The following is a 27,438-nucleotide window of genomic DNA, read 5'->3' as shown; positions in this document are numbered from 1 at the left end:
CACTACTGAAATATTCCAACTCTTGCATTTCAACAAAAGAAATTAAAAACGAACTTTGAAAAATCAAGAGAATGTAACTGTGACAAGGTAAACCATAACAAAACACTACTGAAATATTCCAACTCTTGCATTTCAACGATAGAAATCCAAAAATCAAGTTTGAAAAATCAGGAGAATGTAACTGTGACAAGGTAAACCACGACAAAACACTACTTAAATATTACAACTCTTGCATTTGAAGGAAAGAAATCCAAAATGAACTTTGAAAAATCAAGACAATGTAACTTTGACAAGGTAAACGACGACAAAACACTACTGAAATATTCCAACTCTTGCCTTTCACGAACGAAATTCAAAAAGAACTTTGAAAAATCATGAGCATGTAACAGTGATATGGTAAACCATGCCAAAACACTACTGAAATATTCCAACTCTTGCATTTCAAGGAAAGAAATTCAAAATCAACTTTGAAAAATCAAGAGAATGTAACTGTGACAAGGTAAAGCACAACAAAACACTACTGAAATATTCCAACTCTTGCATTTCAACGAAAGAAATCACAAATGAACTTTGAAAAATCAAGAGAATTTAACAGTGACAAGGTAAAGCACAACAAGACACTACTGAAATATTCCAACTCTTGCATTTCATTAAAGAAATTCAAAATGAACTTTGAAAAATAAAGATAATGTAAAAATCCAAAATGAACTTTGAAAAATAAAGAGAATGTTACTGTGACAAGTTAAACAACGACAAAACACTACTTAAATATTCCAACTCTAACATTTCAAGGAAAAAAATCCAAAATGAACTTTGAAAAATCAAGACAATGTAACTTTGACAATGTAAACCACGACAAAACACTACTGAAATATTCCAACTCTTGCCTATCACGAACGAAATTCAAAATGAACTTTGAAAAATCATGAGCATGTAACAGTGATATGGTAAACCATGCCAAAACACTACTGAAATATTCTAGCTCTTGCATTTCAAGGAAAGAAATTTAAAATCAACTTTGAAAAATCAAGAGAATGTAATTGTGACAAGCTAAAGCACAACAAAACACTACTGAAATATTCCAACTCTTGCATTTCAACGAAAGAAATCCAAAATGAAGTATGAAACATCAAAAAAATGTAACATTGACAAGGCAAAGCATAACAAGACACTACTGTAATATTGCAACTCTTGAATTTCATGAAAGAAATTCAGAATGAACTTTGAAAAATCAAGAGAAAGTAATAATCCTAAATAAACTTTTAAAAATCAAGAGAATGTTACTGTGACAAGGTAAACCACGACAAAACACTAATTAAATATTCCAACTCTTACATTTCAAGGAAAGAAATCCAAAATGAACTTTGAAAAATCAAGAGAATGTAAGTGTGAGAAGGTAAACCACAACAAAACACTAATGAAATATTCCAACTCTTGCTTTTCAACGAAAGAAATCCAAAATGAACTTTGAAAAATCAAGAGAATGTAACTGTGACAAGGTAAAGCACAGCAAGACACTACTGAAATAATCCAACCCTTGCATTTCAACGAAAGAAATTAAAAATGAACTTTGAAAAATTAAGAGAATGTATCTGTGACATGGTAAACCACGACGAAACACTACTGAAATATTCCAACTCTTGCATTTCACGAAAGAAATTCAAAATGAACTTTGAAAAATCAAGAGAATGTAACTGGGACAAGGTAAACCACAACAAGACTCTACTGAAATATTCCAACTCTTGCATTTCAACGAAAGAAATCCAAAATAAACTTTGAAAAATCATGAAAAAGTAACTGTGACAAGGTAATGCACAACAAAACACTACTGAAATAATCCAACTCTTGAATTTCAACGAAAGAAATTCAAATTGAACTTAGAAAAATTAAGATAATGTAACTGTGACATGGAAAAGAATAACAAAACACTACTGAAACGAAAGAAATTCAAAATGAACTTTGAAAAATCAAGAGAATGTAATCGTGACAAGGTAAACCATAACAAAACACTACTGAAATATTCCAACTCTTGCATTTCAACGAAAGAAATCCAAAAATGAACTTTGGAAAATCAAGAGAATGTAACTGTGACAAGGCAATCCACGACAAAACTCTACTGAAATATTCCAACACTTGGATTTCAAGGAAAGAAATCCACAATGAAATTTGAAAAATCATGAGAATATAAATGTTACAAGGTAAACCGCGACAAAACACTACTGAAACATTCCAACTCTTGCATTTTCAAGGAAAGAAAAGCAAAAATGAACTTTGAAAAATCAATAGAATGTAACTGGGACAAGGTAAAGCACAATAAAACACTACTGAAATATTCCAACCCTTGCATTTCATGAAAGAAATTCAAAATGAACTTTGAAAAATCAAGAGAATGTAACCGTGAAAAGTTAAACCACGACGAAACACTACAGAATTATTCCAACTCTTCTATTTCACGAAAGAAATTCAAAATGAACTTTGAAAAATCAAGAGAATGTAACTGTGACAAGGTAAAGCACAACAAGACACTACTGAAATATTCCAACTCTTGCATTTCAATGAAAGAAATTCAAAATGAACTTTGAAAAATTAAGAGAATGTAACTGTGACAAGGTAAACCACGACAAAACACTACTGAAATATTCCAACTCTTGCATTTCAATGAAAGAAATTCAAAATGAACTTTGACAAATCAAGAGAATGTAAAAATCCAAAATGAACTTTGAAAAATAAAAAAAGTTAAAAAAAAATATTGGGGGGGGGTTGGAGGGATGGTGGAGGGATAGGGGTTGGAGGGATGGTGGAGGGATAGGGGTTGGAGGGATGGTGGAGTGATAGGGTTGAGGGATAGGGGTAGGACTTTGGGCCCAAGTATCAGAAGAAATTGTTTGTCTAGCATGCATCTCAAATCATCGTGGTATGCATATTCTCATGATGATGCCATAAAAATGCCCCGAAACATGTCACTTTTAACCCCTATCAAAAATACAATTGATAAATCGAATGTGCTTGAACTTGTTCCAGTTCAATGGAATGAACCTGTTACGATATTGTGAGGCTTAACATCAGTTGGGCAATGTCCCAGAAACAATTCATTGGATGTATTTCTAAAATCATAATATGTTCAAAGGTTTGTTGGTTCAGTCCATTAACGTTTCGTTCTTTTACCATAGGAAATCACGGGTCTCACGTTCGATTCCTACATCAAACACAAATTTCATATAAATCAATGGGAAGATACTTAGAATGTAAAAAATCATATCATTGGAAAAGAAAAATATCATCATTAGAGTACAATAAAATGTCATCAATAAAAAAAATATTAAAATTAAAAAAAAATTAATGGAATTATGTAAATTAATGTAATTATGTAAATTAATTAATAATAAATTAATTTATGTAAATTAGTTCAAGGTTAAACATAAGTCAACCACGCCTAACAAATTAAATTACAAAAAGAATTTTACAATTTCAAACTAAGGAATCATCACGCACTTTGAACACAGGTCAACACGAATTTTCACGGTGGTTGAATTCCGGTCATTACACTGTCTGCTTGTATTGGTGGGAGCACTGTGCGCTACTTATCATTATAAATATATGGTGGGACTGTCCGCTACTTATCATTATAGCTATATGGGGGGACTGTCCGCTCTTAACTGTTATAGCTACATTGGGTACCTGTCTTCTCTCTTTAATTAATACTGTAATGTCATATCTGTCTGCTACCTATCATTGAGATAGTAATTTCCTATTACCCCACTACCTTTTATTGTACATAGTAATTTCATACCTGTGCATTACCTTTCATTGTAAACAGTAATTTCCTATTACCCCGCTACCTTTCATTGTACACAGTAATTTCCTACCTGTGCGCTACCTTAGATTGTACACAGTAATTTCCTACCTGTCTCATACCTTTAATTGTACACAGTAATTTCCTATTACCCCGCTCTCTTTCATTGTACACAGTAATTTCCTACCTGTCTCGTACCTTTAATTGTACACAGTAATTGCCTACCTGTCTCATTGGAGATATTATATCAATACTACTAATATGAAGTAAGAATTGTTTTCTTAACATGTTTCCTTCTTCTCAACAGGCCATAGTTTAGGCTTGCAGTAAGAAAATCGAAGCTGCCAGACTACTATCATCTCGTAAATGAAAATTATATTGAAATTTGTATTCCCTTAGATTTTGGTTCTTGACTTGTTTCCAAACACCAATTACTCTCTTTTTCAAAATAGACTACCGTGCACAAACCCCATATTCCTGCCTTGCTTTAAATTGTGTCTCGCACTTTCATTAATTGGTTTCAGAAATTGGCTTAAAAATCTTGAATGTAGGGTGCGTAAGGAAAGTCAAGAAACATGGTAAAAAACAGACTTTCCCGCTACAGTAGTCTTGTAATGAAAAAGAAAAGCTCAGTCGTAACTACTTTCTGCGATAAGTCACTTTATGCTTTTGCCAAGCTCTTTGGTTTTCAAAAACTATATTTTGAACAAAAATTCGTGTTTAGCTCTTTGTTCTTTTATTATAACTAAAAATAGTTACGTTTGTCGACTAAATCCTTACTAAGTCATTTCGGGTAACTAATTTTAATTTATCGAGGTCAAAGATCGACCCGAAAGAGTGAAAACGAAAAATCTGTTCAACTGCAAAACTAAATCATGGAGCAGACGAATTTGAGTGACACCTCGGCTATATTGTATTTTCAGTAATATTGGGCATAACAATAATGGTTACTGTTTCAATCCCTGTCAAACAGCCAGGGCCCTATGGCTCAATTTATAACACTCAAAGAACAGATTGATCCATGACCTTTCTTGTTCGAACTTTTCAGAGCTTTATTGCACAAATTTGGATTTTAATGATTATTTCCTAGTAAAAAATTTGCGATATTGGTCTGAAGAATGGAGGAAGTAGTAATTTTTATCTTCCTGGGATATTATCCCTGCAAATTCCTCTGTCGACACTTTCAAAAGAAGGTTCAATAGAAATTTAAAACATCGAGGCCATTGAACGAGGTAAACGAATAGCGGCATATCAGATACTTTGAAGTACCTGGTGCCGTGAATATTGGAATTAAGAAAAAAAGTAATGACATTGTCCATGTTAAAATGGTAAATGAACTCTTATTAGCTGTGTAAATTACATATGGCGGTTTCTGAACTTTACTTTCTGCAGCACAACAGTGAATAAACCCCTATTCTAAGTCGAAGGGTTTCACATCAGGCCACTGTGCCGTAAAGTTAGTGTTGCAATGCATAATTCCAGAATAAAAATAAATGACTACTCACCTTAACGACGTCACTGTCAACTGTCATCTCAATAATATTCAATGTGTAGTTCTCCCTTCGACCAAGGTCATCAAAGCCTATATCACCGGTTAAACCTTCCATTTGAACCTAAAATTAAAAGTTGTTAATCAAAGGTCTCCGACTGAACTAATGCTCGAATAAAACCTGTGATTCCAGAAGATTGGAGAACTGTTCATAATAAGAAATCTTGCTTGACCTGAGGATTTACACACGGCACTTTTATGGCATTTATGTGTAGTAACCATATCCGGAGTTAGACATTCAACTCGATACACGTTAAAACTAGACCATTATTCATGACTCACTATAGCTAACCCCACAAATCTGGATAATCAGCGAAGTTTATTTATCAAAGGGCTCTAGCCTACAATTCTGCTTTAAAACTCGTGCCTTTTTTGTTCTAGTGCACTCTAGTAGCCCCCAGCGATATTCAGACAAAATTTATATAGAAATCACACTCGAAGTGGCCAGAAACCCCACAAATTGAGCATACAGTGGGGGAGAATACGGACTCTCGTAGCCACAGGAGAGAGAGCCCCAAATTTTGGAATAAGTGCAGAGTAAGTGTAAGTGACTTAGTGCAGATAGAGTCAATTTCAGAGTCAATACAAAACTAGTCTAAATCTAATTAAGTAGAACCATGAGCCTAACTCCGCGTAAAAACTAGCTAAGCCTCACTGCAGTGAAGAATCAACCCTAATGAAGCTCCTACCTTTGTCCATGAGTAAAGAACGAAGCATTTTGTCAATAATAGCTGAACTACCAAAAAATGTACTTTTTGTCAAAAATATAAGCAAAAATGCCATTAGTAGCTGATTTAGGAACGGCAACTATTACTTTGATTAGTCTTAATAGTAAAAGTTTGTTCAGAAAACAAATTTAGGGTAATTTGAATTATAGACTGAAACTCCTCGAAAATGACGTTGGATTGAAACAATCACTGCACTATTTTAATTGCTATTGTTAAAAATCCAATGCAGGGATGTCACAGTCCCCCATTTGAACAAAAAGGAAATTGCATTTCTACCTGAATAGCACTATTAGGTCACCTTTTAAAATTTTTTTTTCTCCTGGATCACTAGCAGAGCACTGGATCGTTATACATGGTTATCTGAAAGCCCATCGATAGTTAGATAGTTCAGGCATTGAAATGCACTCCTTTCGGCATCTATTCAAATCCCACCCTACCTACACTATGCCCCAACACCCCTCTTTCACAGTAGCTGGTGCGTAACATTAAGATATTGTCCCTATTGACCTTTTATCTTCTATGGACTACTTGACTTTTCAGGAAAGAATGCGCCACCATGTGGCACTATTTTCTTTTAAACTGGGAAAATTAGCGTATAGTTTTAAGTATTCTCAAATTGATTAGACATCTCAAAATTATTAATCGAATGCAACTTGGTCCTCTTTGGGGTAAAAGCGTGGTTTGGTACCAAAACGTGGTAGAAGACTTCACTTTCCCGCGGCTTAATATTTTGGTCTATTAAAAAGGGCATTAGAAGTTGAAATTTCGGTGTGAACGACCCCTCTTCCAATCTTATACGATTATCGGTTCAATTCGTTCCCCAAGAAAAAAAAACAAAAAAACAAAACAGAAACAAATAAGCACTCATCTGTGATCTTTCTGATGAGAAAAAAAAATGCAAACTTCAACATCTATGTAGATAGGGTCTTAAAACCTCTACCGTATGGTTCTTGTGATATAATGAATCTAGTGGTGTGATTTTCACCGAGGATACTTGCAGCGTTAAAAACTATTTCTCTTGATGCATTAATTGCTATCAAAATTCCTTTTTTAAGAATTTCAGTTGCTATTGACTTGAGTTCGTCCTTACTTGCAGATTAAATAAAAAAAAGTTTTTTTTAACTGAAAGTAAGGAACGACGTTAAGACTTAAAACGAACAGAAATTATTCCGTATATGAAAGGGGCTGACCCCTCCTCAACGCCTCGGTCTTTACGCTAAAGTTTTTTATTGTTTCAAAAAAATAGAGTTGTGAGAAAGTCAAACTTTGGCGTAAAGAGCGAGGCGTTGAGGAGGGGACAGCCCCTTTCATATACGGAATAATTTCTGTTCGTTCCGTTCATTACTTTCAGTTAAAAAAAACTTGTTTTTTTTTATTTAACTTTTGAACGTTTTTGAATTAATGCAGGTCTTGATTTTGGCTCACCGTAAATGAATAATTGAAACAAAATTGGAATATTAATTTTACTTTTATTTGGTTAAATGGCTTTCTCGAAACTTGTTTAATTTTATTTACGAACGTTTTCATTAGTAATAAATATACGTAACTTACGAATCAACTTACGTAACGAAATTCCATATTCATATATTTTTAATACGTATATTAGGGGGTTCACTCCTTAGTTAAGGTCATGCTCTTTACATTAAAGTTCGTATGTTTTTCCCGTTCTTTAAAAATTAACGCTTCATTGCACATGTCGTTAGTTGGAATAAATGTATCTTATTAAAGTACTAAAAAATCTTTGGCGTAAAAAGCGAGGTATTGACTAGGGGGTGAACCCAATCATATACATAATATTTTCTGTTCGTTTTAAGTTTTGATTTTGCTCCTTAATTTCAGTTGAAAAACTTGTTTTTTTTTATTTAATTTCTGATCTTTTTTTTTAGATAATACTGGGAAATCCGGCAACCCCCTTCTTAGCAATGTCCCTTCCCCCATGAAAAATTCCTTCATGGAAAGATCCTTCCATATAGCCCCCGACCCACAAACCTCCCCCCCACCACTACCAGAAAAAATCCCCCTGAAAACGTCTGTATACTTCCCAATAACCAACACTACATGTTAACATTGGGTAAAGTTCAAAATTTCGATCGGGTGACTTTGGGAAAAAATGAGCATGGGAGGGGGCCTAGTTTCCCTCCATTTTTTGGGTCACTTAAAAAGAGCACTAGAACTTTTAATTCACGTTCCAATGAGCCCTCCCACGATATCCTAGGACCCCTGGGTCGATACGATCTCCCCTGGAAAAAAAACAACAACAAAAAAAAAAAGCAAATAAACACGCATCCGTGATCTTTCTTCTGGCAAAAAATATGGAACTCCACATTTATCAAAATAGGAGCTTGAAACATCTGCAGGAGGGTTCTTGGATGCGCTAAATATGATTGTACGGATTTCATCTAGGCTAAGTAACTTTAAGGGGGTCTTATCATCTTTTTTCTAGAATAGGGCAAGAAATTTTAGGCCTGTGGCTTCTGGTGGGCAGGACTGAACTTGATAAAAATTATATATTTTAAATTAGCATTTAAGTATGATTCTTTTAATGTATCTATTGGTATCAAAATTTCGTTTTCTAGACTCACGGTTACCATTGAGCCGGGTCGCTCCTTACTTACAGTTCGTTACCACGAACTGTTTGACCATTATTACGAAATACTTGGCTATTGAGTGTTTTTTTTTTGTTAACTTGAAAGCGGAGGCAGATTAGCTTTCCATTAAAGAATGAAATGGTGCCCAGTAATCGAACAGTATAGAATGTTCATTGCTGGAGGAAAAATAAACTGGAGCTATGAATTGAGCAATTCAACATCTTTATATTTTCAGAACAGCTCCAGTGATAGAATCAGCTTGGAAGAAATCTTTCGAATTAGAGATTCTTTATATATAGATACCAAGACGCGGGTAAAAGAATAGTGGACGTCAGCTTTAAACTGGGGAGCTTTCATCCTTACTATAACTGGGCTAATTCTGCTTGGGCTCGGTGTAAAGAAATTACGACAATTTTGGGTATATTAGATACTTCCGGGAGAAAAAGTTTCAGCCTTCCCATGTAGAGGAAATGATAGAACTACAAGATTCTTAGAAACTTTGGTTGTAACAATCTTTCCAAATTGAATAAAAATTTAAGTTGGGAGGCTGTAAGAAATGTCTTTTTAAATAAGAATATAAGATAGAATCCTTTGACGTTAAGGATTAATCAGATATTTTTGGGTTAGTTATTATGAGTAATATACAACGGTATGGTTTCAGCAAGTTTCACTTGCAAAGTCAAACTCCTGACAAGGATACAACCCATAAAAGTAATAAAAGAAAGGTAAAAAAAAAGAACTGGTCTAATGTAGACAAAAAGTGATAATAAAATAAATCAATCAGAGTGAGAGAAAGCAATTCTGAATTGGAAAGGATATGAGTGTGACCTCTGGTAAGGTCTTTGCTATGCCTAGTTTTTCAAAGACAAACACCTATTCTCTTAGAATCCTATTCTCTTTACTGTTTAATGCAACTTCAACTTCGAATAGAGCGCTCTTTATCATAATTAAATATCCCTATAACAATTACAAATTAATGCCCCTATTTTATTTGTAATCCAAAGCTTAGACCTTCTCTCAATATGTTTCTTCCATTTTTACCTGTTTAAAATGGAAGAAACATAAAATCACATAAAAATCACAACATAAAAATCATAAAGTCATCTTTCTCAAGTCATTTATCTACCTCCGCTTTTATATGATATTAAATATATAAAAGAAACAAGTTTTTTTACCTGAAAGTAAGGAACGACGTTAAAACTGAGAACGAACAGAAATTATACCGTATATGAAAGGGGCTGGCCCCTTCTTAACGCCTCGCTTTTTACGCTAAAGTTTTTTATTGTTAAAAAAAATAGAGTTGTAAGAAAGTCAAATTTTAGTGTAAAGAGTGAGGTGTTGAGGAGGGGACAGCCCCTTTCATATACGGAATAATTTCTGTTCGTTTTAAGTTTTAACGTCGTTCCTTACTTTAAGATAAAAAAACTTGTTTTTTTAATTTAATTTTTGAATGTTTTTGAATTAATGCAGGTTTTGATTTTAGCTCACCGTACATGAATAATTAAACAAAATTTGTATATTAATTTTACTTTTATTTGGTTAAATGGCTTTCTCGAAACTTATATAATTTTATTTACGAATGTTTTTATTAGCAATAAATATACATAACTTACGAATTAACTTACGTAATGAATTTCTATATTCATATATTTTTGATACGCATAAAAGGGGGTTCTCCCCCTAGTCAATTCCTCGCTCTTTAAGCTAAAGTTCGAATTTTGTTCCAATTCTCTAAAAATGACCCCTTTATCACAAAGTCCGTTATTTAGAATAAATAGCTCTTAAGAAAGTACTAAAAATTCTTTGGCTTAAAGAGCAAGGTATTGACTAGGGGGTGAACCCAATCATATATGTAATATCTTCTGTTCGTTTAAGTTTTGATGTTGCTCCTTACTTTCAGCTGAAAAACTTGTTTTTTATATATTTAATTTCTGATCTTATTTTTAAATATTCCTGGTAAATCCGGCGCCCCCTTCATAGCAATGTCCCTTCCCCCATGTAAACTTCCTTCATGGAAAGATCCTCCCACATAACCCCTAACCCGGCCCCCCCCACTACCAGAAAAAATATCCCCTGAAAACGTCTCTATACTTCCTAATAGTAGGAAGGGCATAATATCTCCGATCAGTACATAATTTATGCATGTTTTTATGGTTTTTGTCACTGAAAATGAAAAAACAGGATTATTCTCATTTTGATGTATTTTCATGGTTTATTGATTCTAATGGGGTCGATGACACCTCTTTCAAGGTCGATTTATTTGTTGTTTGTCCAAGTTTAATGACACTGGGGTGAAGTTTGCACATGTACATTAACGGGGGGGGGGGAGATGTATTGATCTAGGGCAAAAGGGGGAAGTGAATTTCTGAGAAATTGATTTACATAATCGGTGGGGGAATGTATTGATCCACAAACGGGAACAGGATCACGTGTCTCCTTCTAAGCCAATCAGGAGGTTGGAAATATTAGCGGGAGAGGACTGCAGAGAATATACGGAAAGGATTTTTGCTATAGTTTTTATTAGTGTGTGAATAGAATTTAAAGGAGTGAGAACAGTTTGGATACATTTGTGCTGATGATGAGTGGAATGTTTACCCTATTAGAAGTTGATAGCGGGGTTGGTAGCAATAATACAAGAGCACCAAACGTGGCTGTGGAAATCATGAGAGGATCACGGCTTTGTCTGGAATGGGATGAAGTATATGCAAGAATTTAAAATAGAGGATCAATTATGCTTCGCTGCAAAAGTTGATATAGCACATGTGAATAGACTTCAATGCGCTTTAAGTGCATTAGTGAAGCATATTGAAGACAGTAAACTATATCGCTAATTGTACATGTCTGCTATTATTGTTGTAATTATCCAATAAAACTCTTTCGAAATCAGAAGTGTTTCCTTTCTTTTTGTTAAAATATTATGCTAACGAATCATGGTTAGTCTAGAGTCAGCTGTCAGAGTGAAAGGATTGAAAAATGAATAAGTTCGAGAAAGAGATGATTAGGTCGAATCTTGTGATTATGGAAAAACATTTGATTTTGGATGATGATTTTCTCGAGTTATCCCTTCAACGAAAGATATTCTCTCGGGGAACACTTGACAATATAATGGGGACTGATTCTCCCCCATGGGACTATTGTATGAAACTTTTACATGTATGAAACATAGAGGCTATGCAGTACAAATTAAAGGATGTAATTTATGTCTTGAAGAGATTTGTGACTCTTACCCTAGAGAACATCTGTGCTCAAATTGTCACTATGACAAATGTGATCAATGGGAGAATACTCACCCCGCCATGATTGGAAAGAATCCCAAACGTGATTTTAGTTTATTTCTACGAGATTGGTATCGTCGTGGATTTAAATTATTCTGGGAAGAGGAGTCTGGTCTACGATTCAACTGTTGGGGTAACAAGACAATTTGGTTTCTACGTCCGTTGTGACGATACTGCCTATTATGACTATAAACCAAGTGATTTTTATTTGGCAGCTACTGAAAGTGATTCACCATTTGAAAACACTGTATGTGATATTGCTTCAAATAGACAGATTGAAACTCGTGAATTTCATAATATGAATGCAAATAGTATTATTGACTATACAAAGAGATATGACAAGAGTGAAGTTAAATTATACTGTTGCAAATGTAACCCTAACTTTTCAGCCAATCAAGATCAATATACAGTGAATCCAAATGATTTGCCAGCATTAGTGGTTCACGACATTTGCCTATACACAAAAGAAGAAGAAATCTAAAGTGAAGATTTAAAGACATTGTTGTATATATATATTTTATTAATAAACAAATTCACATACATTTTTTAAGCACTTTACTCTTAGGGCACCGAAATCAATATTATACAGGTCTGAGAGGATATTTTCCACCATAAAGTCGTTCAGATGTGGATTTTCACCATAAATGTTGAGAAACAGCTTTTAAGTATAACCACGACATCGGAACACAAAATATAGTAGTGCATGGAAGCCACAGCTTTTAGTCGTCAGATCCTGCACTCTTTTCCAATTTTGAATAATAGTTTTCCCACTGCTCTCAATATAGTTGCTGATGTGGGGAGTGTAGAATGTATAGGGTAGGCCAAGAGGATCGAAAAATTCTATATTCTTCATTGTTTGAAAGATGCACAGCCAATGACCCATGTGCACAGTCGAAGGACTGCTATTAACAATAATTAGGGTATTGTTGGCGCTTTGAATTTTTCCAAGGAAGTCCGAGGGCAGACAATAGGATTTGTACTGGGATACGTAGGGATCCATATTAAATACATTGATTATTTGACTGGAGTTCATGATGCCAAGTCTAGTAGAACACTGCCTTCGGGAGTGATTTCCCAATAGGTTTCATATTGATTTAGCGAGATTAGTGCAATACTCTCAGCTAACGGGTCGGCAAATGTACACTCTAAACGCACACTCCCCGTGCGTACTATACTCATATCCTGCTTGCCAGACAAATCAAATACAATGATACCATGTGTATTAGCAAACATTTCTTCGGTTATACCATTTTCAAATAGTTGTGAATCATGATCTAGGGTTTGCCTGGTCAACTCATACAATGTTCTATAGGGTTTATCAAAAGATAGATTGTAGAGTGGGATGCCGTTTACTTTGTACACAAGAGATGAAAGCCCAAACATTTCAAATTTATGTGGGCATCCAGTCCACGATCCTATTAAACTAGCGCTTTTTACAAATGCCAAAGTGAGTTTTGACGGAATTTCGCCATTGATAAAGGATGAGTCGGTGAAGGTGCGTGACCCCATGGCAATATGACATTGATTGGTGATTGTATGAGGAACACTTAGTTTAATATTATTTCCACTGGCTCTCAGTTTTTCCACTGCCAAAGCAATAGAACTCATAACTTGTTGTTTGCGTACAAGTAATATTGCCAAAGTGAGGGAAAGAGTCACATCAGGATTGGCAGCAAGTTCTTTTCTCAATATGAAATTGGATGGAGCAAACGTCAATTTTATATCCGCTTTAATATTGGGTGGTAGCGATTGGGGTATATTAAATATTTCATGATATATTTTTCCAACTAGATGTAATTCACAAGTTGTAGCCTTTTTAAGTGCATCTGTACTATCAGTATTAGTAATATATTCATATCCATTGGAGGCGCCTCTCCATTCCTTGTATGACTTGGGTGTCATCAGCATGAATTGCATATAGCTAGTTTAATTTGAGAGATTGTTGCTTGTGCTCACCAGCGTGCCATTGATGTAGACACTGATTTGACGAAATAAATTATGTAATATACAATTTTCATAGGATATTCCATCGGCGAGAATTGGCAATGTATTGTCGGATTTCCGAAATTTCATTTGTAAACTTATAAATTTCGAAGACATGTCCATAAATTTGTCTTCATTGGAATAAATTTGAAAGTGGATATTATCGGAGAGGGGTTGTTGAGGATAAAATTGTTCATAGTATCCATGCTTGACACTCAAATCAACATTTTTTGCATTGAATAGATTCAATGAGGAGGTGATTGAAGGTTGAGAATCCTTATGCGGTAGGTAGGACATCTGAGGAAAGGAAATCTAGTCGCGATCTAACAATTCTCTTCCTGGGGCTTCAATTTCTACTGTTTACTGTACGTATCGTCTTTTTCCTTCCTTTCTTTGACAGGAGTGATGTCTTTCGTCTCTGACCTGAGTAGAGACTGATCAGTGATGCATTGTTTCTCGATCTTTTTAAACCTTTTCCATTTTGTTTTAATCTCTCTCCAAGAGTTTGCGCACTGGACCTAAGATTTTCCGTAGTACTTTTTTTAAAATCCTTGCAAGAGCTCCAATCGTATAGTGTAAAGGATGCAAAATGTGTTGCAGCCGGTAAAGTATATTTCATAACCGGAGGTCGTGCAGAGTGTAACAGCTTAGCAAACCAACTACCGAGAACGGAGTTAAAAATCGATAAGTGATCATTGTAATAGTTCATTATATAATCCATTTGTATTGGATCAAGAGTATTAACATAGCAGTAAATATCAGGACAAATGAACACCACTTTTCTATTAGACATCTTGTTGTTGAATGGGTCGAAAATGGCATGTAATCACAGCCAAACCTTTTGATATTGCTAGGGGATCACCTAATTCAGATCTTAGTGTTAACTGACAGAGTTCCAAATAGGAATTGTTTACGGGAATATACTGAAAATGCTTTATATTGTAGTGGTGAATATGTTCTTGATTGGTTTTTTTGTTCAAGAACTCGTAGGAGGGGAAGATTGCTATTGCCCTATTACATAATTTATTTCGTCAAATCAGTGTCTACATCAATGGCACGCTGCATCAGTACACCGTAAAGGAATATCCAACAATTTTCGTTTAAAATCAGTTTATAATCTCTTAAAATAGTGCTACAAACCTAAAAATAGTAAGTCTGAGATCCAGTAAGGTTAAACTGAGACAGTTATAGCGTGAGTCTGGGTAACAGATTCAATGCTTATACAGTAAACCTCTATGAAGACAAAGCTTAAAAGTTGGCTTCACTAGCCCCGAACATGTATCCTCATTAAAACCGCAACGGCAAGAAAAGTATGGAATGTCGAAAACGGATTTTTTGCAACAATTTGATTTAAAGTATTTACCAGAAAACGTAAAACCTAGGGTGGAAAATATTCTTTGAGATTTTAAATGGACTTTTGCAAGACACAAAGCGGATTACAAATTAACTCATTTAATCACGCACAAGATATCAACAGAGGGCCCTCCAATCAAAAATTCACCGTATAAAACACCTTATCATTTAAAACCATGGCTAGAAAGTCAAATAAAAGAAATGGAGGATCAGGGAATAATTAAAGAAAGTATAAGTGATTGGTGTTTTCCACTAGTAATAGTCAGGAAAAAAGATAACACCTGGAGATTATGTATAGACTTTAGATCACTAAATGCCGTCACAGTTAAGGACCTGATGAAGTTACCAAGAATTGATAAGATTTTAGATTCTTTAGGGGGTTCAAAATATAACACTAGTTTTGATTTAATAGCAGGATATTGGCAAATTGCTTTAGATGCAGAAACAAAGCATAAGGCTACAGTAATCTTAGACGATGGGAGAACGTTCACATTTGAATGTATGCCCTTTGGCTTATCATTTAGTCCAAATTGTTTTAGTCGAATAATGAATTTGGTGTTAAAAGATAACGAACCAGGAAGGAAAAAAGATACTCTGGCTTATTTAGACGATATAATTTTGTGTAATGAAAATTTGGAAGACTACTAGGTCTGACTTAGAAAAATACTGAGGAAGTTTGAAAAAGCAGGATTAAAATTAAAACCAGAAAAGTTAAAAATAGTAGTACCAAAACAAGTTTTTCTTGGACATCAGATAAACCAAGGTACTATTTCACCAAATCCAGAAAAATTTACAGTCATAAAAAATTTACAGCCTTAAAGATAAAAAAAGCTGCAGATCAGTTTGTGGTTTGTTAAGCTATTTCAGACAATATATCAAAAATTATGCAACAATAGCACAACCTTTGACAAACATTTTGAAAAAAAATCAGGTAAATTCGAATGTCCAGCGGACGCAAAAAAGCGCTAAATGAAATAAAAAGGCAATTATTACTGGCACCAATACTTAAACTACCAAATTTGTCACAAGACTTCTGTTTGCAATCAGATGCTTCGGGGTACGGTATAGGGGCCATATTATTATAAGATATATGCAAGAATTTAAAATGGAGGATCAATTATACTTCGCTGCAAAAGTCGATATAGCACATGTGAATAGACTTCAATGTGCTTTAAGTGCATTAGTGAGGCATATCGAAGACAATAAACTGTATCGCTAATTGTTCATTTGTAGTACGATTATTATAATTATCCAATAAAACTCTTTTAAAATCGGAAGTTTTCCCTTTCTTTTTGTTAGAATGTTATATTAACGAATCATAATCAGTCTACAGTCAACTGTCAGATTGAAAGGATTGAAAAATGAATAAATTCGGGAAACAGAGAACTAGATGGAATCTTGTGTTTATGGAAAAACATTTGATTTTGTATGATAATTTTCTCGAGTTATCTCCTCAACGAAAGATATTCTCTCGGGGAACACTTGACAATATAATGGGGACTGATTCTCCCCCATTGGACTATTGTATGAAACTTTTACGATGTGACTCAAATGCTTATACTCAATTTATTGATATATTAATTGGAACAAAGCAGAATAATATCGTGGATATACTTTTGAAAACATTGTCAGAGATTCAATGTAGATGGCTCCGCCTTCGAAAGAGGTGACGTCACAGAGTTACTCCTCTCACCTTACCTACAACCTGAATTTATCGAACGAGGATGATCAGTTTCGTTTTAGCTGTGAGAGAGTTGACATCGGAAACCAAAAAAATGTTCTATACATGTCCACTATGCATGTAAACTCTTGGCAGTTGGTCTCAATGCGGGAATTTTACAATTATTGATGACTATAGTGAAAAGTGCAAATTATGTAATCCTTGTAAATTGAATAAAGGCTGTGCAGTACAAATTAAAGGATGTAATTCATGTCTTGAAGAGATTTGTGACTCTTACCCTAGAGGACATCTGTGCTCCAATTGTCACTATGACAAATGTGATCAATGGGAGAATACTCACCCCGCCATGATTGGAAAGAATCCCAAACGTAATTTTAGTTTATTTCTACGAGATTGGTATCGTGGTGGATTTAAATTATTCTGGGAGGAGGAATCTGGGCTACGATTCAACTGTTGGGGTAACAAGACAATTTTGTTTCTATGTCATCGTTGTGACGACACTGTCTATTATAACTGTAACTATACACCAAGGGATTTTTATTTTGCAGTTACTGAATGTAATTCAACATTTGAAAATACTGTATGTGATATTGCTTCGAATAGACAGATTGTAACTCTTGAATTTCATAATATGAATGCAAATAGTATTATTGACTAAACAAAGAGATATGACAAGAGTGAAGTTACATTATAGTGTTGCAAATGTAATCCTAACTTTTCAGCTAATCAAGATCAATATACAGTGAATTCAAATGATTTACCGGTATAAGGGGTTCCCGACAGTTGCCTATAAACCGAAGAAGAAGAAATCCATAATGAATATTGACAGACATTGATGTATATATATATTTTATTAATAAACAAATTCACATACATTTTTAAGCACTTTACTCTTAGGGCACCGAAATTAATATTATACAGGTCAGAGAGGATATTTTCCACCATAAAGTCGTTCAGATGTGGATTTTCACCATAAATGTTGAGAAACAGCTTTTAAGTATAGCCACGACATCGAAACACAAAATATAGTAGTGCATGGAAGCCACAGCTTTTAGTCGTCAGATCCTGCACTCTCCTCCAATTTTGAATAACAGATTTCCCACTGCTCTCAATATAGTTGCTGATGTGGGGAGTGTAGACTGTATAGGGTAGGCCAAGAGGATCAGAAAATTCTATATTCTTCATTATTTGAAAGATGCACAGCCAATGACCCATCTGCACAGTCGAAGGACTGCTATTAACAATAATTAGGGTATTGTTGGCGCTTTGAATTTTTCCAAGGAAGTCCAAGGGCAGACAATAGGATCTGTACTAGGACACATAGGGATCCATATTAAATACATTGATTATTTGACTGGTGTTCATGGTGCCAAGTCTAGTAGAACACTGCCTTCGGGATTGATTTCCCAATAAGTTTCATATTGATTTAGCGAGATTAGTGCAATACTCTCAGCTAATGGGTCGGCAAATGTACACTCTAAACGCACACTCCCCGTACGTACTATACTCATATCCTGCTTGCCAGACAAATCCAATACAATGATACCATGTGTTTTAGCAAACATTTCTTCGGTTATATCATTTTCAAATAGTTGTGAATCATGATCTAGGGTTTGCCTGGTCAACTCATACAATGTTCTATAGGATTTATCAAAAGATAGATTATAGAGTGGGATGCCGTTTACTTTGCACACAAGAGATGAAAGCCCAAACATTTCAAATTTATGTGGGCATCCAGTCCACGATCCTATTGCACTAGCGCTCTTTACAAATGCCAAAGTGAGTTTTGACGGAATTTCGCCATTGATAAAGGATGAGTCGGTGAAGGTGCGTGATCCCATGGCAATATGACGTTGATTGGTGATTGTATGAGGAACAAGTAGTTTAATATTATTTCCATTGGCTCTCAGTTTTTCCACTGTCAAAGCAACAGAACTCATAACTTGTTGTTTGCGTACATGTAGTATTGCCGAGGTGAGGGAGAGAGTCACATCAGGATTGGCAGTAAGTTATTTTCTCAGTATGAAATTGGATGGTGCAAACGTCAATTTTATATCTGCTTTAATATTGGGTGGTAGCCATTGGGGTATATTAAATATTTCATGATATATTTTTCCAAATAGACGTAATTCACTAGTTGTAGCCTTTTTAAGTGCAACTGTACTATCAGTATTAGTAATATATTCATATCCATTGGAGGTGCCTCTCAATTCCATATATGACTTGGGTGTCATCAGCTTGAATTGCATATAGCTTGTATAATTTGGGAGATTGTTGCTTGTGCTCACCAGCCTGCCATTGATGTAGACACTGATTTGACGAAATAAATTATGTAATATACAATTTTCATAGGATATTCCATCGGTGAGAATTGGCAATGTATTGTCGGATTTCCGAAATTTCATTTTTAAATCTATAAATGTCGAAGACATGTCCATAAATTTGTCTTCATTGGAATAAATTTGAAAGTGGATATTATCGGAGAGGGGTTGTTGAGGATAAAATTGTTCATAGTATCCATGCTTGACACTCACATCAACATTTTCTGCATTGAATAGATTCAATGAGGAGGTGATTGAAGGTAGAGAATTCTTTTGCGGTAGATATGAAATCTTAGGAAAGGAAATTTAGATTTGATCTAACAATTCTCTTCCTGGGGCTGTGTCTTCTGTTTACAATGCGTGTTGGCTTTTTCCTTTTGTTTTTGACAGGGGTGATGTATTTCGTTTCTGACCTGAGTAGAGACTGATGAGTGATGCATTGTTTCTCGACCTTTTTAAACCTTTTCCATTTTGTTTTATTTTCTCGCCAAGGGTTCGCGCACTGGACCTAAGATTTCCCGTAGTACTTATTTTAAAATCCTTGCAAGAGCCCCAATCGTATAGTGTGGATGATTCAAAATGTGTTGCGCCCGGTATGATATATTTCGTAGCCAGATTCAGTGTAAAGCAAAACAGCTTAGGAAGGCAACTGCCAAGACCATACTCAGACATCGATTAATACTCTTCGTTATGGTCCGTTCCGTAATCAAGTTGTATTGTGCCAAGAGTATTAACATAGCAGTCAATATCAGGACAAATGAACACCACTTTTCTATTAGACATCTTGTTGTTGAACGATGGGACGAACATGGCATGTAATCACAGCCAAACCTTTTGGTATTGCTAGGGGATCACCTAATTCAGTTCTTAGTGTAAACTGACAGAGTTCCAAATAGGAAGTGTTTACGGGAATATACTGAAGATGCTTTATATTGTAGTGGTGAATATGTTCTTGATTGGTTTTTTGTTCAAGAACTCGTAGGAGGGGGATATTGCTATTGCCATATTACATAATTTATTTCGTCAAATCAGTGTCTACATCAATGGCACGCTGGTGAGCACAAGCAACAATCTCTCAAATTATACAAGCTATATGCAATTCATGCTGATGACACCCAAGTCATACAAGGAATTGAGAGGCACCTCCAATGGATATGAATATATAACTAATCCAGATAGTACAGATGCACTTAAAAAGGCTACAACTAGTGAATTACATCTAGTTGGAAAAATATATCATGAAATATTTAATACATCCAATGTCTACTACCCAATATTCAAGTGGATATAAAATTGACGTTTGCTCCATCCAATTTCATATTGAGAAAAGAACTTGCTGCCAATCCGGATGTGACTCTCTCCCTCACTTCGGCAATACTACATGTACGCAAACAACAAGTTATGAGTTCTGTTGCTTTGACAGAGGAAAAACTGAGAGCCAGTGGAAATAATATTAAACTACTTGTTCCTCATACAATCACCAATCAACGTCATATTGGCATGGGGTCACGCACCTTCACCGACTCATCCTTTATCAATGGCGAAATTTCGTCAAAATTCGATTTGGCATTTGTAAAAGCGCTAGTGCAATAGGATCGTGGACCGGATGCCCACATAAATTTGAAATGTTTGGGCTTTCATCTATTGTGTGCAAAGTAAACGGCATCCCACTCTACAATCTATCTTTTGAAAAATCCTATAGAACATTGCATGAGTTGACCAGGCAAACCCTAGATCATGATTCACAACTATTTGAAAATGGTATAACCGAAAAAATGTTTGCTAAAACACATGGTATCATTGTATTGGATTTGTTTGGCACGCAGGATATGAGTATAGTACGTACGGGTGTGTGCGTTTAGAGTGTACATTTTCCGACCCGTTAGCTGAGAGTATTGCACTAATCTCGCTAAACCAATATGAAACCTATTGGGAAATCACTCCCGAAGGCAGTGTTCTACTAGACTTAGCACCATGAACACCAGTCAAATAATTAATTTATTTAATAGGGATCCCTATGTGTCCTAGTACAGATCCTATTGTCTGCCCTCGGACTTTCTTGGAAAAATTCAAAGTGCCAGCAATACCTTAATTATTGTTAATAGCAGTCCTTCAACTGTGCAGATGGGTCATTGGTTGTGCATCTTTCAAAAAGTGAAGAACAAAGAATTTTTGGATCTTCTTAGTCTACCCTATACATTCTACACTCCCCACATCAGCAACTATATTGAGAGCAGTGGGAAAACTGTTATTCAAAATCTGAGGAGAGTGCAGGATCTGACGACTAAAAGCTGTGGCTTCCATGCACTACTATATTTTGTGTTTCGATGTCTGTGGTAAAGCTTTCTAATTTAGTTAATTATTAATTGAGTAAAAATATATTAAGACGCAAAAACAAAGTTTCAAAATACCACTTTTTAAGATAAAGATATAAATCGTGGAATGTGTGGGCTGGGAGGGAACTTGCTCAGTAACCAATTTCCTGGCTAAATGCCTCAATGTACCGGGAGGACGTGGTTAGTTTTTCATATATATACCCCGATTTTTGAGATTGAAGACAGACTTTTTGGCTTGCAGGGCGAACCTCTGCCCGTTTATTTTCTAGTTAGAAATGCCTTGGGATCTTGTCGGATCATTGTAAGTGTCTGTATCTTGTTACATATTATTGTAGTTTCTGAGACTTGTGGTCTACTTGGGACAGCTGGTCCCAGTAGAAAGTATATATCTGATCATTATTATATGTTAAATGAATAAAAGTATTGTATTTTAGACAACCTCTCTACAATCTACCTTTAGTCCCTCGAATATACCCAGTTGGTACGCCTCATTAGTTCAGTCACAGCCTATCCCACCCTACCAAAGTTAAATTACCTTAGGGCCAGAATTTATCTCACCTATAAATGGAGAATAAAGGTATCTACGACTACAACACTCAAATACTATAATAATACACGTCGCAACAACTTCACAACAACTGGTGGTCGCTAGAAAAACTGGGTCGACAAGGCTAGATACAAATAGTAGATTGAAATAAGATGGCTTTACCAGAGGAAAAAATGACTTCCCTATCAACAGTATTTGAAATTGCAAAAATTATACCAGAATACGTGGGAAATTCAGATGTAGATCAGTCTATCGAAAAATTAAAAATTTTCGACGAACTAACTGAATAGTTTGAGGAAAAAGTCAAACAGCAGTGCGTTGCAGCCAGATTAAAGGGAAGCACCCTTAAACATTTTGAGACAATTAAGGAAAAAGAGCCCAAGAACATCAGTACTCTAATTGATCTTTTAAAACAAGATTCATAGAGACAAGCATCTCCGAGAGGTTAAGAACAGAGGTAGTCACATTCAATACCTCAACTAGTATCAGGGAATATGCCGACAAAATTTGTAGATCCGTGTGTTTACAATTAGACAAAAGGTGGAAATGACGAGAGTACAGAAAGTACAACTACATACTTTTACCCAAGGGTTACCAAAAAAGTTATTAAGATTAATATTATCGCGGAAACCTGAGAATTTAGAGCAGGCTATAATACTAGTCGAAACAGAGGTAAAAATTGACGAGGCTATGAAAAAATTTGACCAGATGTCAATAAATAACACATGAGCCCAAAAAAGTATAAAATATGAAAGAGGACAGAAAAGGGTGAGCTTTGAGGAGCCGAATCGTGAACCAAAAAGGCGCAACGGAGGCCGAGGGTCGCCGTCTAGGGAAATAGCTGACTGACTCCACGATCTTGAGAGATTCGCAGCTAATAACTATAGAAAATATGGCACCCTCCCCCACCAGAGACAGATAGTTGGGGAACCAACAAGGACAGATCTAAAATATTTAGAAATAACCAGGAAACAAACAAACAATTTCAGAGAAAATTTTATTGCTATTATTGTAGCAAACCAAACCAATATGCAGTAGATTGCTGGCATAGAATACGCAAAGAAGGCCAGACGTACAAGACAAGACAAAAATTCAGAACGCAGGGGGACAGAAATTTAGGAAGGCAGGGAACAAATACTTCTTGGCAAACACCTAATAATATTCCTGAATTTAGGCCTAGGAGGCAAACAGTTAACAATACCCGGGGTCAAAGTAGCAGCGCTGAAGAAAACTCGGATAATCCTAGAAACTTTTGGCCAAACAGTGGGCATTTAAACGGAGAAACCAGTCTGTAAGGGTCGACAGAGCTGTTTCCTTACAAAGACCCCTATATAGTTTAGAATGTTGTGATACAAATGCAAATAATAATAGTCTACCGATTCTGCGTTGTTTTAAAATTGAGTGTTTTCAAAATTTACCATGTTTACTAGATACAGGCGCATCTAAATCATTAATTCGAGAGGAAGTTTTTAAGAGGTTTCCTCCCAGTGTCAAAAATCGCGTAAGCAGATGCCAGAATACCCTGACATCAGTGACAGGGCACAAGCTGACAATTTTGGGAGAATGTCCACTGAAATTTAGTGCAGGGGATATAGAAATAACAGTAACAGTGATAATATGCAAACAGCTACCATTTCCTTGTATTCTAGGAGTAGATGCCATCAGAAAATATGGGATTGTATGGGAACCCATATCTGATTACAATAACCATAAACCAGGCACATAAAAATAATAGGCAAATTTGCGTAACAACAGATAACGACAGTGAAGATTTGAATTATAACCTAAAAATAAGCGGAAAAATCACAATAGAAGGGGGAACGACAGCTCAAGTTCTAGCGACATTAAATGCAAAAGTAAGAAAGGTCAATGAATGCCATGATAGGAGGGTACACCATAAAAGAATACCCAATGATTTTCGTTGAAAATCAAGTTATAAAAATTGAAAATGGTATAACATACTTAAAAAACTATCAAATCTAAGTAACAATAAAGTAAAACTTAACCATGTATAACTTGGATCAGTGTAAAATACTCCAAATTTATACATAAAACCTCTGAGAAGTTAAGAATTAAGCATAAAATTCACTAGCCCCTAAAGTTTATCTTGATTCAAGCCATAAACACACAATAAGTATGAAATGTCAATCACAAATTTTCTGCCGCAATTCGATTTAAAATATTTACCGGAAAACATATAAACTAGGGTGGAAAATATTCTTTGGGATTTCAAATGGACTTTTGCAAGACACAAAGCGGATTACGGATTAACTCATTTAATCACGCACAAGATATCAACAGAGGGCCCTCCGATCAAAAAGTCACCGTATAAAACACCTTATCATTTAAAACCATGGCTAGAAAGTCAAATAAAAGAAATGGAGGATCAGGGAATAATTAAAGAAAGTATAAGTGATTGGTGTTTTCCACTAGTATTAGTCAGGAAAAAAGATAACACCTGGAGATTATGTATAGACTTTAGATCACTAAATGTCGTCACGGTAAAAGACGTAATGAAGTTATCAAGAACTGATACGATTTTAGATTCGATAGGAGGTTCAAAACATGAAACTAGTGTTGATTTAATAGCAGGATATTGGCAAATTACTCTAGATGCAGAAACAAAGCATAAAACTACAGTAATCTTAGACGATGGAAGAACTTTCACATTTGAACGTATGTTGTTTGGCTATTCATTTATTCAAAATTGTTTTAGTCGACTAATGAATTTGGTGTTAAAAGATACCGAACCAGGAAGGAAAAAAGATACCTTGGCTTATTTATATGATGTAACTTTGTTTAATGAAAACCTGGAAGACCACTTGGTCGGACTTAGAAAAATACTGGAAAAGTTTAAAAAGCAGGCTTAAAATTAAAACCAGAAAATTTAAAAATAGTAGTACCAAAACTAGTTTTTCTCGGACACCTGATAAACCAAGGTACTATTTCACCAAATCCAAAAAAATTTACAGCCATAGAAAATTTACAGCCTCCTAAAGATCAAAAAAGCTGCAGATCAGTTTGTGGTTTGTTAAGCTATTTCAGACGATATATTAAAAATTATGCTACAATAGCACAACCTTTGACAAACCTTTTGAAAAAATCAGGTAAATTCGAATGTCCAGCGGACGCAAAACAAGCGCTAAATGAAATAAAAAGGCGATTATTACTGGTACCAATACTAAGACTACCAGATTTGTCACAAGACTTCTGTTTGCAAACAGATGCTTCGGGGTACGGTATACGGGCCATATTATTAAACATAAATTCTGAAGGAGTAGAAACAATAGTCCCATACGCGAGCAGGTCACTGTCGGAGGCAGAAAAAAAATACGCGACAATTGAAAGGGAGAGTTTGGCAGTTGTAGTTTTTACAGAATATTTTCGACAATTTTTACTTGGAAAAAAATTATTTTACGCGTAGACCAAAAATCATTAGTTTGGCTACATATGATGCAAAATACTTCAGCCCGGTTGACACGGTGGATACTACGTCTACAAGCATATTCATATACCCCAATATATATAAAGGGCCGTACAAACCTTTTACCAGACTATTGGTCACGAAATCCAGATACGGAAGGAAATTTGGTAATAACCATCCAGAACGAACTGGAAGGGCCAGAAATACTGTCTAATGAAAATATTTCGAATCATCAAGATAAAGATGATTTTTGTTTAGCAATGAAATCCTTTTTATCAAAAGGAACGGAACAGCCAGAGCACTTTAAACATTTTTTAAATGACTTAGATAATTTCGATCTTTTGATAAGATATCATAGACCATCGCAAGAATATAGAAAAAATGACTTAAAAATTATTCCAGTAATTCCAAAATCTCTGGAAGGAGAAATTTTACAGATGGCACATGCAACGATTGGCTGTCACATGTGAGAAGCAAAAACTATGGGGAGACTGAAAGGAAATTTTTATTTTCCAAAAATGTACTCAAAAGTAGAATCTTTTATACAAAGCTGCCAAGAGTGCGCCAAACAAAATTCGCCCCCAAGGACCCCTAGGGCTGCATTAGCCCAATACCCCAACCCTTCAGGGGTTGGAGAATTAACTTGAATAGAGGTTTGGGGAACAAGAGAAACTTATCGAGTTTCCAGGAAAGGAATCAGGTGCATACTAACCGTAATTGACAATTTTAATTCATATCTATACACTTTTCCAATTAAAGACGAAAAGACAAAAACCATTGCGAAAGTTTTGGTCAATGACCTATTTCTAGAACACGGGATTGTCTCAATAGTTTCACTAAGCGACAATGGGCCATGTTTTAGAGCCAAATTATTAGACAAAATTATAGAATATCTGGATGTTACACGATGGTTTACCTCGTCTTACATGGCAGCAGCTAATGGGAATGTTGAACGCAAGCATAGAGAATTAGCTTACATGCTGGGAATACATGCAAAAGAGGAAAATGAAAATTGGGATGAAAATTGGATTACCTTTTGTAGTCTTTGCAATAAATACTGCTTTTTCACTTACCTTAAAAGAAACGCCATTTTTTTGCAACATATAAGAGATCCCAGAATTTGTTTAGATGAAATAAAAAATGACATAATATATTACAACCTAGACCAATATAAGCAAGAGATGGTGATGCGAATGAAAAAAAATATAGAACAAGTTTAAGACAATCTGGAAGATGCGAAAACAGAACAAAAAGAAAAATATGACAGAACAAGCAAAAATAAAACGAGTTACTGTTTAGGAGATTTGGTTTACGTTTACAAAACAAATCTGGAAGGAACAAAAAGTTAAAACCGAAATGGGATGGACCCTTCAGAATTGTAAAGATTTTACTAAATAACTTAACATATGTTCTAAAGCATCAGTATAAGGAAAAGGAAGAAGTAGTACACCATAATAGAATGAAAAAGGGATATTTTTCAAACAGTGGAAAACAGAGCCTATACTTTCAGAAGAAGAAATAGAAGACACGATTTCACCAGTATATATCAGAAGACCATATGAATTTTATGACCTTTTTAATGACCACAAAGGTTGGGAGGAGTGGAAGGAGTATTTAGCCCAGTCTTGGCTACAAACTCTCCACAACAAACAAGGGAAAAAGGGAAATATTTGATGCTCATCGGGTACTAGTGATGAAGAAAACCAAACACAATATAAGGGTTTAAAATGTGATAAACCAAGGGTAAAATTCACAGAGAAAGAAAAATTGTAAGGAACCCATAAATTATCTGATTTTCATACATTAGACTCACCTACAGTCTTAATGCAAAAATGGCTTTTGGAACAAACTCCATCTACC

At 35.1% G+C, this 27,438-nt stretch overlaps 1 protein-coding gene across 1 annotated transcript in view; it reads right to left on the bottom strand.

The window, feature by feature from the left end:
* The window catches only part of LOC148950281 (glutamate receptor 1-like), a 413,540-nt gene that overhangs the window by 97,745 nt on the left and 288,357 nt on the right, over positions 1 to 27,438 (bottom strand). The window contains exon 9 of the mRNA XM_089091823.1: positions 5,299 to 5,406. Within this exon, the coding sequence (XP_088947949.1) occupies positions 5,299 to 5,406 (108 nt within the window). The remainder of the gene's footprint in view (positions 1 to 5,298; positions 5,407 to 27,438) is intronic.

The sequence above is a fragment of the Artemia sp. Qi Xiang Cuo genome, chromosome 7 (genome assembly GCF_049724085.1).
Source record: "Artemia sp. Qi Xiang Cuo chromosome 7, ASM4972408v1, whole genome shotgun sequence".
In the NCBI taxonomy this organism is placed as follows: Eukaryota; Metazoa; Arthropoda; class Branchiopoda; order Anostraca; family Artemiidae; genus Artemia; species Artemia sp. Qi Xiang Cuo.
The sequence above is the reverse complement of the archived record's forward strand: the minus strand, read 5'-3'. Positions and strand labels throughout refer to the sequence as shown.